This window comes from Rhinoraja longicauda, chromosome 11 (assembly GCF_053455715.1).
Source record: "Rhinoraja longicauda isolate Sanriku21f chromosome 11, sRhiLon1.1, whole genome shotgun sequence".
Lineage (NCBI taxonomy): Eukaryota > Metazoa > Chordata > Chondrichthyes > Rajiformes > Arhynchobatidae > Rhinoraja > Rhinoraja longicauda.
The window spans coordinates 27,927,737-27,946,793 of record NC_135963.1 but is presented as its reverse complement, the minus strand read 5'-3'; the positions used below and the strand labels follow the sequence as shown (position 1 = coordinate 27,946,793).

The 19,057-nt window shown below is 40.1% G+C and overlaps 1 protein-coding gene across 1 annotated transcript in view; it reads right to left on the bottom strand.

Annotated features, from left to right (window-relative positions):
• agbl4 (AGBL carboxypeptidase 4) overlaps positions 1 to 19,057 on the bottom strand; it is a 318,402-nt gene that overhangs the window by 205,982 nt on the left and 93,363 nt on the right. The window contains exon 5 of the mRNA XM_078408101.1: positions 7,749 to 7,965. Coding sequence (XP_078264227.1) covers positions 7,749 to 7,965 — 217 coding nt within the window. The remainder of the gene's footprint in view (positions 1 to 7,748; positions 7,966 to 19,057) is intronic.

Here is a 19,057-nt window from a genome sequence, read left to right as displayed (position 1 = left end):
TGTAACAACAAAGAGATCACCAAAAACAATATCATCAATTATTAATAATGGTAGGGTAATCAAAAGGGTTAATCAGGATAAACTCCAGCCTATAAATTGGACTGGTGGAGGTTTATCACTTGTAAATGTATTTCTCATCTATTTATCCTAAATTAGTTTTTGAAACTGTATTTCAAGCTCCACTGATTTTGAGGTTCATGGACTTGGTAGTCATTAAATTTTCACAAATGATCTTCTACAGTGTTATTCTTTTGGTATCATATTTTAAATCTCCAGAAAGAAGCAATTATGTTGTCACAAAGATATACTTTGACATACTGAGAATTAATCAGAAAGATTTCATTTGAATGCCACAAACTATGTTTCCATTTTTGCCTCAATAGAAGTCTAGGCATTCATACCCCTGCAGTCATGACAAGCATGTAGGAAGATGGATTTATCCTTGTACATCCATTGTTGGTTACAATGCTTGAATAGATGAAATATTGCATTTTAGAATGTTCATTATGTTAATGCCTATTTTAAGATTCTTGCCCAATTTCCCACTGCTCAAATTGGTATTCAAAGTCAATAATAATTTCTTCTCCTGTCCATCCTCTAAAATCATATTTCATTTATTGACAAGCATAATGCAAAATACCAAGCACAACATGGCATTTCCTCCAGTACAGGCCACATCAAAAGGCGTTTCTATCATTTGTCTCTCGCAACAATCGCAAATTTCAAGCATTGTGCATAGTTGCAATTCACCTAATTGGTTCCTGATCAGCATGGATTTAGAGACAGGCTTGGCATTCTAGATGGTCTAATTCACCCCTGTTGCTACACAAAGTTGCTCAGGCATGCTAACAACCACATCAACCCTTTTGTTAAGTATGTTGTGCCTCCAACAGCTTTTAAAAGATGGTTAAAATAGGGCATTGGATTGCAATGAGAAAGTTCTTGCATAACCTCAGCATTTTTCTTGAACAGCATAATTATTGATAGGGTACCTGGAAACCTCTACTTCCCACTTTCTTTCTCCTTGGTTGGTTACAGTTCTGTTTGTTCTATTCCAGTGGATGTTCAAACAGTTGAAGCTCATTGACTCAAGGAAGCCCGTGCTGTTTCTGCAGCTATCCTCCGGCATCAAAACATTTGTTTTTTCGCATATGAAATGTCATCCCATACCAGACAAATATAACTGGCAATGAAGTACTGAGGAGTCAACATGAAGGTCATATTCCTGGCTAGATGGGAGTCCCAATTCCTATATGTAAGATTCCCGATGATTTTACTTCAGGAAATTATTTTACTTCTCATGTTTCCAATATGATTCTTGAATAAAATACTGTCAAGAATTATGCCAAGGAAAACGCCTGTGTGCATTGAATATGCTAACACCATTCTGTTTGACATTTATTTTTAAATTCAAACCACAATTGCATAGACAGAACTGGCTGACGTGAGATTTGTCGATAAAATTGTCAGACTATCACCATGCAAACTTTACAGTCCTAGTTGGAACTTTAAAGGGGCACTCTCAAATGTAACAGGCAATTCCCTCGAGCTTCAGCATTTTGACAGTTTATGTTACAGATGAAGGCAGACAGAAACAATTAATTCCAGGCCTTCTCCTTAAATCATTAACATATATCATATTTCTCTGCTGGATGTCCTTACAATGCCACAAGCAGATCAATATTGAGTTTAAAATTACCATTTTATTTGCTGTATTTGCATATCAGACATTAAAATGTTTCCTCTATAAATAGTATGTGCCTCAAAGTGTATTGCATTGATTTTGTAACACAATGTGATTGGTTTTGCTGGTAGCTACATAGATAGAATGTAAATCCCCTGACAGAGATCTTCCAAGATAAAATGAAAAATCAAAAAATGCAGATGTAGGAAATTTTGTGATAAAAACTGGAAACTCTCTGCAGATCAGCCACTCAGCATCCACTTAAAGAGAAATAGTTAATATTTCCCAGCAAAAAGGATCTTCGACCTGAAACGTGAACTCTGTTTCTCTGTCCACAGATGTATTCATCTAATGACAGCCCCCAAGTATCCAAAATAATACAGAAGATATCTAGCCAAAATAATATAATATACTAAAACAGTCAGCAGAAATACAAATGTCTCCTACAGTTCTGTTGTCATCTGAAACATTTGTTCGGACAATGCCTGTGAAAAACCTATTTCAGGCGCCTATCTGATAGAGGATCAAGACCGACCATCCACTTTACCGAAAGCTAAGTTAGACTATTTTTATTGATTTCACATTAAAGATCACATTTTGCTACAAATCATCATTACCAGGCCAACTATTAAACCCACCTCCAAGTCTCAACCTCGTGTCCCATTGGTCAATCTCCATTTACTATAGGTATACTAAACAGCTTTTTAGCATACCAATGATCCAGAACATCTGTCATATTGTAATGTGTAAAACGGTCAATTTTGTGCGACAGGTTGTCATATCATATATCATATCATATACATACAGCCGGAAACAGGCCTTTTCGGCCCTCCAAGTCCGTGCCGCCCAGTGATCCCCGTACATTAACATTATCCTACACCCACTAGGGACAATTTTTACATTTACCCAGCCAATTAACCTACATACCTGTACGTCTTTGGAGTGTGGGAGGAAACCGAAGATCTCGGAGTAAACCCACGCAGGTCACGGGGAGAACGTACAAACTCCTTACAGTGCAGCACCCGTAGTCAGGATCGAACCTGAGTCTCCGGCGCTGCATTCGCTGTAAAGCAGCAACTCTACCGCTGCGCTACCGTGCCGCCCTTTTCATTAGTTCTTGATTGCCACTGTTTTTATATTCAAAGTAACAAAGACACAAAACAATATCTAGGCTAATCTTTCATGCACAAAATATGCTTGTAAGGCTAATTTTACACAAAAAACTTGCAATGCCATCAGTTTATCATTAAATAACAAACAGAGCAACTGCGGCACATGCTGCATCTTCACTATAGCAAAAATGAAATATCCAGTGGCATTTCTAAAACATAAGAGAATTATGGATTTTTTTCTTAAACTGACCATTCACTGCATATTTTAGATACAAATAATATACGTGTTATGTCTGTAGGCTCATAAACGTTGCTGATCGCAAAGACAGAAATAAGGGAAGTGCCTCCAGCCAGTCAACAATCAACTAACTTTGGTGGGTCATACAACAACATATCAAAAGTCATAATATCAGGTACACACATTACTCACATTCATTTGTACTTTATTGCTTCTATTCAAAGTTAAAAAATCCTACAAAGCACCAACTGTGCAAATAATTATATCAGCAGTTCACTATTCATGCAAAATTATATAATTATCAAACCATTTAGGGCATACATACAGTTTTTTTAAATTAACTAAACATAAATTTCCTTGTTCGCAGTAATAATCTTAAAGCAACAAGTAAAACATAACACTTCCAAGTATTCCACAATCCCATAAATCATTTGTACAAATAAGATGTTTCAATTATTAATTTCATACCCCTTCCTATAATTGTTCCTTTACCTATACATAGACATTAATTACTTGGTATAACATACAAAACACCAAGGGTAACACAGACTAATACTTGTTAACAACTACAGTAGCTACAATTAAACATTGTTTTCAGTATATTATAAAATGGCACAAACTCAACAGTAACATTTCCTAATTAAAAACATTCTTTGATTTTCTCGTTTATTTCCAATAGTTGCACTACAGCCATAACTGTTTCAGCTTCTTTTAGAGGACTTGGCACTCTGCATAGAGAGGGCATTAATATTTCCGGAGATAGGGTAACGGCTTGGGGTATACTGAATCCTTCAATATCCTTCACATCACAAACAAGGCATAATGCTCATTCTGAGTTTGATTCAGCCACATCATAACTCAGTGAAAACATAACTTTAGTAGATACCAACCATCTCTCTAACCCCTAATTGCACATACACGAAAAATGAAAATCTCTAAAGACATCGAGTTAAAATGTCCCTTTAAGATCTTTACTGTGTGCTAGTTTACATTTTGTGGCATTGGTAAACTCATCAATATCTCATATATCTTTGGTACTTTTGTGTGTATTAATATCACCACCATCTTAGTGCACATGGACACATTCCTTACTATATCCTCTCGCTTGACTTTGAAGTTGCTCGCAGGAACATTTGCACTTTTTCCAAATACCAAACAAATAGTTGAAACAGCTTACTTTGCTAATGCTTCCTGACATATCCACAACATCAACTGTTTGCCATTGCTACAGCACACCTCCCTTTGGATTTGTTTAGCATTCAAGACACCTTCCCTTAAGGGAAATTATGCTGTGTTATTCACTCTGTGTCAGTGTGCAGTACACAAATAACAAGAATGGAAACACCAACAAAATGGAAGGTGGTCAACACCCAGCTAACAAAATGCATCCAAAGTCATACCATGTGGTATGCACAGTTCTCAAAGGTCCATTCTCTTTCATTGATACTGCAGTGCTTATTTTACTTAAGGATGCCTATAAAAATGAATTAAATTCATTCTCTCCTCCAAACTTCAATTTATTTTTAATTGATATTCTTACTTAAATTTATAATATTTTGCAACTCTCAACTATAGGTAATAAGGTAATTAAAAAATATATATCTTTTAAAATAAATTACGTGTTGTCTATTCATCTGAAATAAATAAAAATAAACTGCCGAAATAATTTGTTTTGAACTCTAGTTAAGCTCTAATTTCTTTGGATGGTTATACTGGTTGAAACTTACCAGGGTATCTAATCTTAATTCTTTCTCGTTCTAAGTTTACTGTCTTGTTAAATTGTTAAAGTTACAGATTTTCTAATACAAGAGAGTCTTTCATCTGGTTTGTTCTAAAGGATGTTTAAAAAGCCTCCAAAGGCAGAACATGAGAAGAATATCAACTTTTTGAAAAACTTCAGCAATTCATAAAATTTGTTGACGATAAAATTATTATGCTATTGAAATTGATACCATGTAAGAAATACCAAATAGTGATGTGAATGGTAAAAGAGCAAAAAAATCTCATAATATTTTTACTTTGTGACATAAGAAAAAAAAGTAAAAGATCATTATCTCCACCCCTCAAAGCAACTTGTCATTATTTCCTTACAACGTGAACATGGTAATTTCAGCTCAATACCGATTCATCAGTCCCAATCCTCTATTTTTCCCTGTTACCTATTCTCCCAAAGGCAAGAGCAACTCAACCTTAGACATTAGTCAAGTCAAGACAAGTCAATTTTATTTGTATAGCACATTTAAAAACAACCCACATTGACCAAAGTGCTGTACATCAGTTCAGGAACTTTGAAACGAACATACAATGGCACACAAACATAACAGCACATACATAAACAGTTCACAGCACCCCCTCAGAGGGCCTCAAACGCTAGGGAGTAGAAATAGGTTTTGAGCCTGGACTTAAAGGAGTCGATGGACGGGGCAGTTCTGATGGGGAGAGGGATGCTGTTCCACAGTCTAGGAGCAGCAACCGCAAAAGTGCGGTCACCCCTGAGCTTAAGCCTAGACCGCGAGATAGTGAGTAGCCCCAAGTCGGCTGACCTGAGGGACCTGGAGATAGAGTGGTGGGTTAGAATAATTTTGATATGGGGGGGGGGGGCAAGCCCGTTTAGGGCTTTGTATGTAAATAGGAGGAGCTTGAAGTTGATTTTGTAACATACTGGGAGCCAGTGGAAAGAGGCCAGAATCGGGGTGATGTGGTCCCTTTTACGGGTACCCGTCAGGGGTCTCGCTGCAGCGTTTTGGACCAATTGCAGGCGGGACAGGGATGATTGGCTGATCCCAGTGTATAGGGAGTTGCAGTAGTCTAGGCGGGAGGAAATGAATGCGTGAATGATTTTTTCAATGTCGTCAAATTGGAGGAATGGTTTGATTTTAGCTATGGTACGAAGCTGGAAGAAGCTGTCTTTTACCACAGCGTTGACATTAGATTGAGGTATGTGAGCACTGCTCGTACATGTACACATTTAGACTGAGTTCAAAGTCATTGTGGACTCCTTGACTGAAGCATACAAGGAGACAGCCTTCATATTAAACATCCAGAAGAAAATAATCCTCCAGCACTGACCCGACTACCCAACAATGTTCTGAGTAGGTTGATGTGTTTTGATGTGGATCTGGATTAAGTGATCGCAGTGGTGTACACAAGATTTATAGCCCTTCTAAATATTGATTCTTGAGCAATGCCCTTGCAAATGTCCCACACATTTTCAACCTTTCTTCCATGTGGGACCATGTCAAAGGTTTTACCACATCAACTGCAAATGAATCAGGCTGGATCTCCCACAAACAAATCTGTGCTGCCTTTCCAAATATAGATTAATTCTATCCCAAATATCTTCCCATAATTTCCCTACCATTGATGTAAGACTAACTGCCTGTAATTACTTAATTAATTCTACTGCCCTTCATGAATAAAGATACCACATCCTTTGTCTTTAATAATCTGGTACATTACCTGTGGTCGGTGAAGATTTAAGTGAACCCCAGCAATTTCCTCCCTTGTCTCATGCCTGGGATGCATTTTATCAGAATCTGTGATTTATCTACCTCAATGCCTGCTAAGGGATCTAATAACTTCTTTTTAACGTTTACATTGCTCGTGAATTTCTCCATCCCAACAACATCTCCAACTACAATCTATTTTTCAGTGACCACAGATGAAAAGTATTCATTTAATACTTTGCCCACATTCTCCGGCTCCATGCAGTGATTGCCCTTCAGTTCCGAATGGGCCCCAATCTTTCCGTGAAATGTTTTCAAGTGTCAGTAACAAGCACAAGTTAAGGTCAATAGGAAAGTGTGATAGTAGGAATCAAATAATATCTGGAGAAACCAACTACTGTAATTGCACACAACTTTAAAATGGCATGAAAATCTTTAAAATTAGCAAAGTTGGTCCACGTGTCCAAATTGTTAACTATTGTTGATGGCATCCTACACTTGTGGAATTTTAAGCTATTAGTAAAAATCTCAAAGTTCTTTAAACTGTGATGTTTTCAACAGTTGGGAAAAGATAAATTAACTCCCACTTGTTAATATTATATGAAGCACACTCCTGTTGTATTTGCGAAGGTTCACTGCTGAACAGCTTGCTCTATCCCCCATGGCATTTTGTAAATAATCTAAAGAAGTAAAATGCAGGGATTATGGTCTTTTTCACTCCCTGTGGCATGGCACTGCGGCCAGATTCAGAAGAATGCAGAAGTGTGTAACCACAGCTTTGACAATTGGAGCCAAAAGAAAGTCTGCTCCTTAGGTAAATGAGACAAATTGTGACTCTGCACACATTGTGAACATTGCAGTTACCAATGAACATGCTTCCTCTGTAACTGCCTTCTCTGCCACTATGTATTCATCACACACTTTCTATTGAAACTCTTTTTTTTCTTTCACAGATCACAGTTGCGGAAGGCATTCTTTTTTTCCCTCCAAAGAATGTTTTACAAACCATTATTTATATCATAACATGCTAGTATTCTTATGTACCTAGTAGTGTTTGTTCTTTTAACCAATATTCCCAATGTAAGATTAACAATATCATATCAAATCAGCCATACCAATCTATATTTATCTCCACTGTTGTATTGCAAGAAACATTTAAAGCTGAAGTAAAAGGGAGCCATTATGTAAGTATCTAAAAAATCTACCATGCTAGTTTTTGGTTCTGATGTTGATGCAGAAAATATTTTGTATGTTTTTAACATGCTTACCACACTTAGACCAAGCAAATCCCTTTTGAAGTAATCCATATTCCTTCTTTCCAGGTTATCTAGGTAATGTTGCAGATGAGTGTAGGTATACGGGTAGCAGTATGCAAATTGATACACCTCATTATCCCGATCAAAGCAAAAGGCAAATGACATAACGTAGTTTTTCCGATGATCTGGACAACGGTAGTAATAGACATTTTTTGATGGAAGTCTTTGCCTGGCAAATGATAATAATAGGACAAAATAATTCATTAAAATGAACAGCTGAACATTCAAATATATTTACAATTAAACAAGAATGAATATTGCAATTTTAACGTCAACTGCTTCTCTTTTGTATCTGTGCATTTAAAAGGTATTGTTGCAGACAAATTTAAATATAAGGACTGGAGTAAGAAAACAGGTATACCTCATTATCATAATCAAACTAAAAAGTAAATCCCATAATATAAGAAAATAACTGCAGATGCTGGTACAAATCGATTTATTCACAAAATGCTGGAGTAACTCAGCAGGTCAGGCAGCATCTCGGGAGAGAAGGAATGGGTGATGTTTCGGGTCGAGACCCTTCTTCAGACTGATGTCGGGGGTGGGACAAAGGAAGGATATAGGTGGAGACAGGAAGATAGAGGGAGATCTGGGAAGGAGGAGGGGAAGGGAGGGACAGAGGAGCTATCTGAAGTTGGAGAAGTCGACGTTCATACCACCGGGCCGCAAACTGCCCAGGCGAAATATGAGGTGCTGCTCCTCCAATTTCCGGCGGGCCTCACTATGGCACTGGAGGAGGCCCATGACAGAGAGGTCAGACTGGGAATGGGAGGGGAGTTAAAGTGCTGGGCCACCGGGAGATCAGTTGCGTTAATGCGGACCGAGCGCAGGTGTTCAGCGAAGCGATCGCCGAGCCTGCGCTTGGTTTCGCCGATATAAATAAGTTGACATCTAGAGCAGCGGATGCAATAGATGAGGTTGGAGGAGGTGCAGGTGAACCTCTGTCTCACCTGGAAAGACTGTTTGGGTCCTTTGATGGAGTTGAGGGGGGAGGTAAAGGGACAGGTGTTGCATCTCGTGCGGTTGCAAGGGAAAGTGCCCGGGGTTAGGGTGGTTTGGGTAGGAAGGGACGAGTGGACCAGGGAGTTGCGGAGGGAACGGTCTCTGCGGAACGCAGAGAGGGGAGGGGATGGGAAGATATGGCCAGTGGTGGGGTCCTGTTGTAGGTGACGGAAATGTTGGTGGATGATATGTTGGATCCGCTGGCTGGTGGGGTGGAAGGTGAGAACGAGGGGGATCCTGTCCTTGTTGCGAGTGGGGGGAGGGGGAGCAAGAGCGGAGCTGCGGGATGTAGAAGAGACCCTAGTGAGAGCCTCATCTATAATGGAGGAGGGGAAGCCCCGTTTTCTGAAAAACGAGGACATCTCGGAAGCCCTAGTCTGAAACACCTCATCCCGGGCGCAGATGCGGCGTAGACGGAGGAATTGGGAGTAGGGGATAGACTTTTTGCAGGGGACCGGGTGGGAAGAAGTGTAGTCCAGATAGCTGTGCGAGTCGGTGGGCTTGTAGTAAATGTAGTAAATGTAGTAAATCCCATAATATATTCCAATGATTTGGCTAACAACAATGGTCTTTCTGGCACATGAACACAGAAAACATTTTCTATCGTCTGGCATTGCAGAGGTGTAATAAAAGGAGGGATATTGAAGAAAAAGGAAAATATAAAACAAAAAAAATATTTACCTGAAATTTAAAGAAGGACGTCAAAGAAAATTATTTGGGATGGAAGAGTTTAAGGACAGAATTCCAAAGTTGTAGTTGGGTGACTATTGGCACCATTGTAAACATTAAGGAAAGAGAGTGGTATCAAAAGGAGAAGATAATTCAGTATGCTGTAGCTTGAAGGCCCGAACAGAAATAAAGAGGTCGAGTCCATGAAGGTATTTCAAGAAAAGATTAAGAATTTTTAAATTGAGTTATTTAGAGGTAGGTAAGCAAACACAAATACATACTGGGCAGCCAAGTTTTTGATGTACTAAGATAGTCCAGGAAAATTTGAGAACAGGGTGGTAGTTAGGAGTGAGGTAAATGAAGTTCATGAGGTTAACGAAGTTCATGAGGTGTGCATGGGTGCAGGAGGTCGCCCCGAAGTAGTCATCGATATAACTGAGAAAGAGATGCGGGATAGGGCCAGCGTGTACCTGGGATAAGCTCTTTCACCTTATGGGCCTACTCTATTGCCAGAGTGAGACCACACACAAACTGAAGGAACAGCACCTCATATTCCGCTTGGGTAGCTTACAACGCAAGGGTATGAACATTAATTTCTCCAATTTTAGATCACTTCTACAAACACCTAGCCTTAGAGGGAGTACAAAGAAGGTTCACCAGATTGATCCCTGGGATGGCAGGACTTTCATATGAAGAAAGACTGGATAGACTAGGCTTATACTCGCTGGAATTTAGAAGACTGAGGGGGGATCTTATTGAAACATATAAAATTCTTAAGGGGTTGGAGAGGCTAGATGCGGGAAGATTGTTCCCGATGTTGGGGAAGTCCAGAACCAGGGGTCACAGCTTAAGGATAAGGGGGAAGTCTTTTAGGACCGAGATGAGAAAACATTTCTTCACACAGAGAGTGGTGAGTCTGTGATATTCTCTGCCACAGAAGGTAGTTGAGGCCAGTTCATTGGCTATATTTAAGAGGGAGTTAGATGTGGCCCTTGTGGCTAAAGGGATCAGGGGGTATGGAGAGAAGGCAGGTACAGGTTACTTAGCTGGATGATCAGCCATGATCATATTGAATGGCGGTGCAGGCTCGAAGGGCCGAATGGCTTACTCCTGCACCTATTTTCTATGTTTCTATGTTCTACCTCCATCCCCTTCCAAAATTCCATTAACCAGCTCAACAGTTTGCAACTATGCATCCCTCTTGGGCTCACATCCGTTTCTATATCTAACTCTTATCCAACAATCTGCCTATCAGGAAACCCCCTCGCCTGAGGTAATCTGTTGACTCCATGATATGTCCTGCTTCTTTTCGCTTCCAGTTTTTTTTCCCCGCTCCTCCTACTACAATCACAATGAGGAAGGATCCCAAACCCAAATGCCACCTATGCATTTTCTCCAGAGATGCTGCCTTACTCATGTTACTCAAGCATTTTGTGTCTATCTTAAACACACAATGTGCCTTTCCCACTAACCTTTCTAACTGCGTTACAATTCTCACAGAGCTATATATGTGTATCCAAACGACTCTTTGTTCAACAACTCTCCCCTGGATCCTGCCATTCATGGTGCCTGTCCTGTCCTGGTTTAACTTCCCAAAATGTATCATTTTGTACCTGTCCTAATTGAATTCCATCTACTATCCCTTTCCCATGGATCTATATCCTGTTGATCTAAATCCTTCTTCACAGTTTTGGTTTCACCTGCAACCTTACTTGTCAGCCATTGATATTCTCATTCAAATTATATATATGACACGCAATAAACGACCCAGCACTGATCCGTGTTGCACACCATTAGTCTCAGGGCTCCCATCCGAAAAACAACCCTCCACTACGAACCTTCTCAGCCCTCTCTCTTTCTCTGCAATTTAAATTTCTTGAAATCAATTTTTGCTCATGAAATATGGACTGTTCCTCCCCCTTTTGGGTGCTTCCAGCAATTTCAGTATTTCTTTCAGATTTCCAACATTAGCAGTTTATTGGAGAATCCTCGTTGCAGGCATGCACTGGCCCTGTCCCCCATTCTTTCTCTGCTACATCGACGACGACTTCACGGCTGCCTGCTGCAACTGTACAGAACTCAAGACCATTAGATTTACCACTAACTTCAACCCTGCTCTCAAATTCTCCCGGACTATCTCTGAAACCTCTCTTCCCTTTCTTGATCTTTCTGTATCCATCACAAGAAACAGATTCTCGACTTAGGTATACTGCAAATCTATCGACTTGCGTAGCTATCTGGACTACACTTCCTCCCACCTTGCCTATTGCAAAGATCTATCCCCTTCTCTCAATTCCTCATCTCTGCCACATCTGCTCCCAACATGAGGCTTTCCATGCGAGGAGAGCCGAAATGTCCTCATTCTTCAGTGAACATGGTTTCCCCACAGCTGTCATCCCTCACCACGTCTCTTCTGAGTCCCGGACTTCTGCTCTCGTTCCCTCTACCCCCAGAAACAACAAGGACAGAGTTCCTCTGGGCTTTACCTTTCACTCCACCAGCCTCCGCATCCAACATATCAACCTCAGACAATTCCGTCCCACCACAAATCACTTCCCATCTCCACCCCTTTCCTCCTTCCTCAGAGACCACTCCTGCAACTCTCTGGTTCACTCATCCCTTCCCACACTAACCACCTTCTCACCAGGTGCTTTCCACTCCAACCGCAGGAGATGTTACACCTGGTCTTACACCCCCACCCGTGACTCATTCCAGGGACCCCAGCAGAACCCAGCAGTCGTTCCAGGTGAGACAGAGGTTCACATGAACCTCCTCTAACCTCATATACTGCATCTGCTTATCCCGATGCGGGGTCCTGTACATCGATGAGACCAAGCAGACTCGTCAACCGTTTCGCCAAACACTTGAGCTCAATCCACCAAGGCCTACTGGATATCTCTGTTGCGAACCACTTAAGCTCCCCTTCCCATTCTGTCCTGGCCCCCTTCACTGCCAGAGTGGGGTCACGTGCAAACTGGAGGAACAGCACCTCATATTCCACTTGGGTAGCTTACAACCCAATGGTATGCACATTGAATTGTTCAAATTTAGGTAACTCTACAAACAACGTTACAGCTGCACCACTGTGCCCCCCTTAGTACTTGTACCTCAACATCTCTCTGTTCAACAACACTCCCCAGAATCCTGCCTTTCATGGTGTCTATCCTGTCCTGATTTAACTTCCCAAAATGTATCAATTTACATCTGCACAAGCTAAATTCTATTTACTATTCCCATTCCCATATTCCCAGTTGATCTACATCCTGTCAATCTAAATCCTTCCTCACAGTTTTGGTTTAATCTGCAACCTTACTTGTCAGCCACTAACATTCTCATTCAAAGCATGCATATGACAACCAACAAACAACCCAGTTCTGATCCGTGCGGCACAACATTAGTCTCAGGGCTCCAATCTGAAAACATCCCTCCTCCTATAACCAAGCCAACTTTGTATCTAATTTGCTAGCTCACCATGGATCCCATGAATTCTAAACTTTGCTTTGGTTTCTGCAATGCAGATGAGGCTATGCTCTGAGCACCAAAGTCATTTTTTAAGTTAGTAGAATGCCAGGCTTAACACACAGCTCCTCGATTTAGTGCAGCGCTAAAATTGATTTCAGATAATCTGCCATTCCAGTTTTGCACCTTGTTTTTTTTTCTCCCTCTTCTGATAATTTCAGATTTCTTTCATTTACTCCTATTTATATAATTTTTGTTTCTCACTTGCTTTTCTTATTCTCTTTCAGTCAGCTGCACTATTACATTTGTCGACCATTCCTGCTCTCCATCTACCACAGATTTATTTTGTTCTCAGTCCCTTGCTCTTCTCTGCAATTTTAAATTCTTGAAATCGTTTTCTTGTGAAACGTCATAGTCCTGAAACATGGACCATTCCCCTCTCTGCTGTCGGGCCTGATGGGTGCTTCTAGCAATTTCAGTTTTTCTTTCTGATTTTTAAGTTTATTGTTTTTCAAAAAACAAGTCAGTTTACCTTTCTAAATAAAGTCTGCCTGGAAATGTCAGTTTTTGACCAGGGCACTGCAGCTGGCCACCAGCTAGACTATGGAGAAAGCTAGTACAATGACTTATCCAGAATCAGCTGTCCCATTCAGTGTAAAACTTAGCAATGTTTCCATATCATTATATTTTGGAATTCTGACATTAATTTAACAAACTACTGCATATATGTGCAATTGCTAGGTCCTTGTCGACGTGCTGCAAAAATTCTAAAACAATCACATGATGGAAGCTATAGAGTACTCAGCAGCCTCCGTATATTACATTACCACTTTATCTAAGTACTCCACCGTGCTTTTGTAAATATCTGCCTACTCTTTAGAAAGCAGAAATAAATGTGAAAGAGGTGAAGACAACTGATGCTTAAGATTCTTGTCACACTCATTTGGAAGACCATCACAAATACCAGAAGATACACTACTGTGGAAGTGTCTCCCATTGCTATTACATGCTGCACCTTGCACAATGTTTCTCAGCTTGACCTTTGCCTGTGACACTAAAACTGGAGGAATAGGAAGGAATACAGGAGGAGTATGATAAAATGCAGGAGGAAGAAATTGATCTCCATGGATGAGACACTGGAAAACGGAGCTAATGTTGTGCCTCCATTGCAGCATGCAAGGAAAAGCCTGGGAATAACAGTTCGATGAGTCTAACATCAGGGGTAGGACAGTATTGGAAGAGATTCTGACAGTAAAGATCTGTCTGGAAAGGCATTTGGAAAGGCACCGACTGATTAGAGATAGATAGCATGGCCTTGTGCATTGGAAATCGTGTCTCACCAATTTGATTGAGTTTTGATTGAGTTTTTTGAAGTGGTGATCAAGATGATTAGAGTTGTAGTGTCAGACAGCATGGAAACAAGCCCTTGGGCAAATTGGGCCTTGCAACCAAGATGCCCCATATAAGCTGGTCCCATTTGTTCATGTGTGGCCCATATCTCTCTAAACCTATCCTGTCCATGAACCTATCCAAATGTTTTTAATAATGGGTTTACCAATGACCAGAATTTCACCTGAAACAGGCACTTCATTACTTTGATAAATGGAGTTAGATTTCATTTGGGGTTCAGTTTGAACAGAAGTTCAAATTCTGGATCTGTGTAATTTGTACAAGCCTGAAGTATATAAAAATGACATGAAAACAATTAATTAAAAACATTTTTGTGTCAAAATAGTGGGATATATTACAGAAAGAGATGATGATGGTCCAGTGCATGGTTACATAGTGTGAGCTGCCTCACAGCTTCAATGCTCCAAACTCGATGCTGACCCCCCTTGCTGTCTGTATATACATTCCCCCTGTATATGGGTAGGATTCCCCCAAGCGCTTACATTTGAACCCACATTCCAAAGCAGGCTAGTCAATAAATCAGATGCCGTATATTCCCATAAGTATAGGTAGGTAGTACAAGAATCAGAATGATGAGCATTGAGAGAAATAGTTGATTATAGAAGAGTACAATAGAAAATGGGAGTGATGGGATTGTTTGGAGAGCTGACATAAATGAGAGGAGCCAAATAGTCTCCCATGTTGTAAGAAAATATGAGAATAAATAGAAATATAATTATACCCCATTTAGCCACGCCAGATACATTCCTAGAAAATGGAGAGCTAAACAAAATAGCACTATAAGGGATCATTATGACAGCAGAAATAAAGATAGGACCCTGATGTTATTTTTAACTCTTATTCCATTCATGGCTCCAGTATAAAACATGCCCTCTCGAAATAACTACAGATTCGACTTGCAGATTTTCGACTTTTGAGAATCCTGCACCAGGACATCCAAGTCCATTTGCACATCCAATTTCTGGATTCTCTCCCCATTTAGAAAATAATCTACGCCTTTAGTCCTTCTGCCAAAATGCTTGATTCCACACTTTGCTACATTATATTCCATCTGCCACTTCTCTGCCCATTCTCCCAACCTATCCAAGTCCTTCTGCAGAATCCTTGCTTTCTCTGCACTACCTGCCCCACCTATTTTTGTATCATCCACAAACTTGGCCACAAAGCCTTCAATCCCCTCATCCAAATCATTAATATACAACTTGAAGAACAGCGGCCCAAGCACCTGAGGAACTCCGCTAGTCACTGGCAGCCAACCAAAAAAAGCCCCCTTTATTGCCACATTACCTTCTGAACTAACTAACAGCATGGAATGAGCCCCTTCGTCCCACCTTGTCCATGTCAACCAATTTGCCATAATGGACTAATCCCATTTGCCTGTATTTGGCCCATAGCCCTTTAAACCCTGCCATTCCATATATCTGTCCGCATACCTTTTAAAAATCATAATTATAATTATATCTATTCCTCTGGCTTCCTCTGGCAGATCATTCCAGATAGGGACTACACTCTGAGTGAAAATGTTGCCCCTCAGGTCCCTCTTAAATCTGTCTCTTCTCATCTTAAGCCTATGTACTCTAGTTAGAGAATCCTCTACCTTGGGAAATAGACTATGAGCATCCAGTTTATTCATGCCCCTCATGAACTTGTACATTTCAATAATATCATCCCTTTGCCTCCTACGCACCAAAGAAAAATACTCCTAGCCAACCAATCTCTCCCTGCAACTCAAGCCGGCGACCCCAGGTAACATCGTGAATCTCTTCTGCACCCTTTCCAACCTAACGACATCCTTCCTATAGCTGGCCAATCAGGACTACACACAGTACACTAAGTGTAGTATCATCAGCAACTTGTATAGCTGCATAATCATATTCCAACTTTTGTACTCAATACCCTTCCCAATGAATGCAAACGTGTCAAAGACCTACTTCACCACACTGTCCACCTGATTTTCCTCTTTCGAGGAACCATGCGCCTGTACTACCAGATGTCACTGTTCTGCAACATTCTCCAGGGCTCTACTATTTACTATGTAAGTCATGCCCTAGTTTGACATACCAAAGGACAATGCAAAGAAAGCAAACAACATAGGTGTGAGGCATGAAATAGCTATGTGTGAAAGGGAAAATACAATAAAAAGGCATGGCAACAGACTTGGTGGACCAAGCATTTAAAAAATATATATAGTTTACAACACATACTGATCTTATCAGGCACAAAAACCCAAAGAGAAATGTGTCCAGCTATGGCTAAGAGGAAAAATGAAGGATAATTTAGATTGAGTTAGGTTAATCCTTTGGATTGAAGGAAAAGGCATTTTAATGTTTAATTGGGCCGCACAGGAGCAAAGACCTGGGTTCGATCCTAACCTCAGGTGCCTGTGTAGAGTTTGCACATTCTCCCTATGACCGCATGGATATCTTCCAAGTTCTCGGGTTTTTAAGGTTAATTGGCCTCCGTAAATTGCCCCTTGTCTGTAGAGAATGGATGCAAAAGTAGGATAACATAGAACTAGTGTGAACGAATGATCAATGGTCAGCATTAACTTGGTGGGCCATGGGCCTGTTTCCATGCTGTATCTTTCAATCAATCAATATTGCTAAAAAAGAGTGGTAAGCTTGAAGACTGAAGACACTTCAGAATTCAACAAAGAAGGGCTAAAGGAAAAATTAAGAAAGGGAATGTAGGAGACAAAAGTAGTCTGCCGACCTTTACAGTAAAACTTTTACAGGTGTGTAAAAAAGGAAAGAAAAAGCGTTGATTTCTTGCAGATGGAGACAGGAGAAATTATATTGAGGAATATTGAGCAATAAAGATCTTGCAGAGAAATTAAGTTAATATTTGGAATCTGTCTTCACATGTGATCACACAGAAAAGTTCCAAAAAAGAATGAACAAAAGGTCCAGAGTAAATAAGGAGATAAAAGAACTTAACATAGCAATTGTAGGAAGGAGAGAGAAAGTCAAAAAGTTTGATCCAGCTAACCTGATATCAGCACAGTAGCACAACTGCTGCCTCACAGTGCCCAAGTTCAATCCTGACTTCAGGTGCTATCTGTGTGGAGTTTGCACATTCTCCCTGTGATCGTGTGGGGTTCCTTGATGCATCTTTGGAATGATGTATTCCTAGCAAAACCCATTCTAACGTGCAGAAGCAGATAATTTGCAAAGTATTTTGAAACGTTGAGCAAAATTAGAGTTTGAATTCTATGCTCACACATGTTTTTAAGTGTTTTAGGTAATAATTTTCCACACACCAGTGTGGAAAATTCATTTTTGGTTGAAAATGCCAGTCGGTGTGCAATGCCATGAACATTTACTCTCTCATCTATGCTCCAAGCTCAGGCTCTCCTCAGCACTCTTTCCTTATGTAAAGAGTGTAAATTGAGCAGCCAATAGGCCAGGATCACCCACGATGCATTTACACTTCAATATTTTGAGCACTGCATTTGGCATAAAATTCGTACCATACACTGTAAACAAAGTCAATTATAGCAGTCATGTATAAATTAAAGGAAACACCTGGAAATTAAATTCCACCTGTTTTGATGCACTAGACTAGAGCTACATTTAGCCCTATTGTCCAATTGCAGTAGCAGCAAAAAGAAATTGCTAAATTAGTGAAATTTGCCTTTAAAAAAATATATTCGGGTGGTTTGCTACAGAGTTTATAGCATAAGCCATTGAAATATGGGAAAATGGAGAAGACGGTGGAATACATGACTTTATTGTAAGTGGCCATATTATTAGCGCCTGCACAAGTGAAAGTGAAAAATTCCAGTAAGCACTCTGACACACAGAAATAATCTGCACATGTTGTGCAGTGAACAGCTAGATACAATCAGAAAGCAAAGCATCTAAGCCCTAGAGAGGACTCCTTAATTCACACATGGTTGGCAACTTGGTCTGTTTGCTCCTTATTTTGCTAATTGCCCTAAAATATGCACAAAATCTATTTAATGTGCAGTTTATCCATAAAAAAGGGTCAAATGCAGCTGATTTACAGATAAAGCTAATTTATTAATTTTGCAGAACATATATTCAAACAATCCATCAGGTCAGCTGGATGACCAGCCACTATAAGTTTACAGCTTAGTGCAACATTACTACCATCTTAAATTCACAGAAGTGCCTTCTCTTATAAACCCTAATTACTGCATGTGCAGGTGTTCCAGCAGCTCATTTGGCCTGTGAGTAATGGCGGGTCAGAGAAGAAGCATCAGGCTTCCAACTTTTAATCCACTTCCATTATCTCTGATCAAGGCAGAACCACTGGGGAGCAGGGTTTCTGGCAGATCTATGATGAGTGAGGAAGCAGCCTATCTATAAAGCATATTAATCAACTTCTCTTCCAGGCACATTTACAAATCTAGCCTCTGTCTGGACTCCCTGGTGCCTGAAAAATAGATTCTGTCTCTTGGTTCAGTCAAATGCCTTTCAGAAAAAGACATCAGCATAGTAATTACTGGCATTACTAATGCAATTCTAAATTGTTGATAGGGAGCTATTAGAAAAGCCAGGAATTCTGGGAAAGACTGCCGTGCACTTCCAGTATCTGTACCTGCATCTGATGTGATAGCAGGAAAACATTAGAAACCAAAAATATTCATTCATCATCTGATGAGTAGTAACTGCTTAAGTGTATGGTGATTTTATTCCCTCCTATTGTTCAAAAGTACAGCCAATTAACCTTCGGGAATGACCAAAAAAATCTGTTAT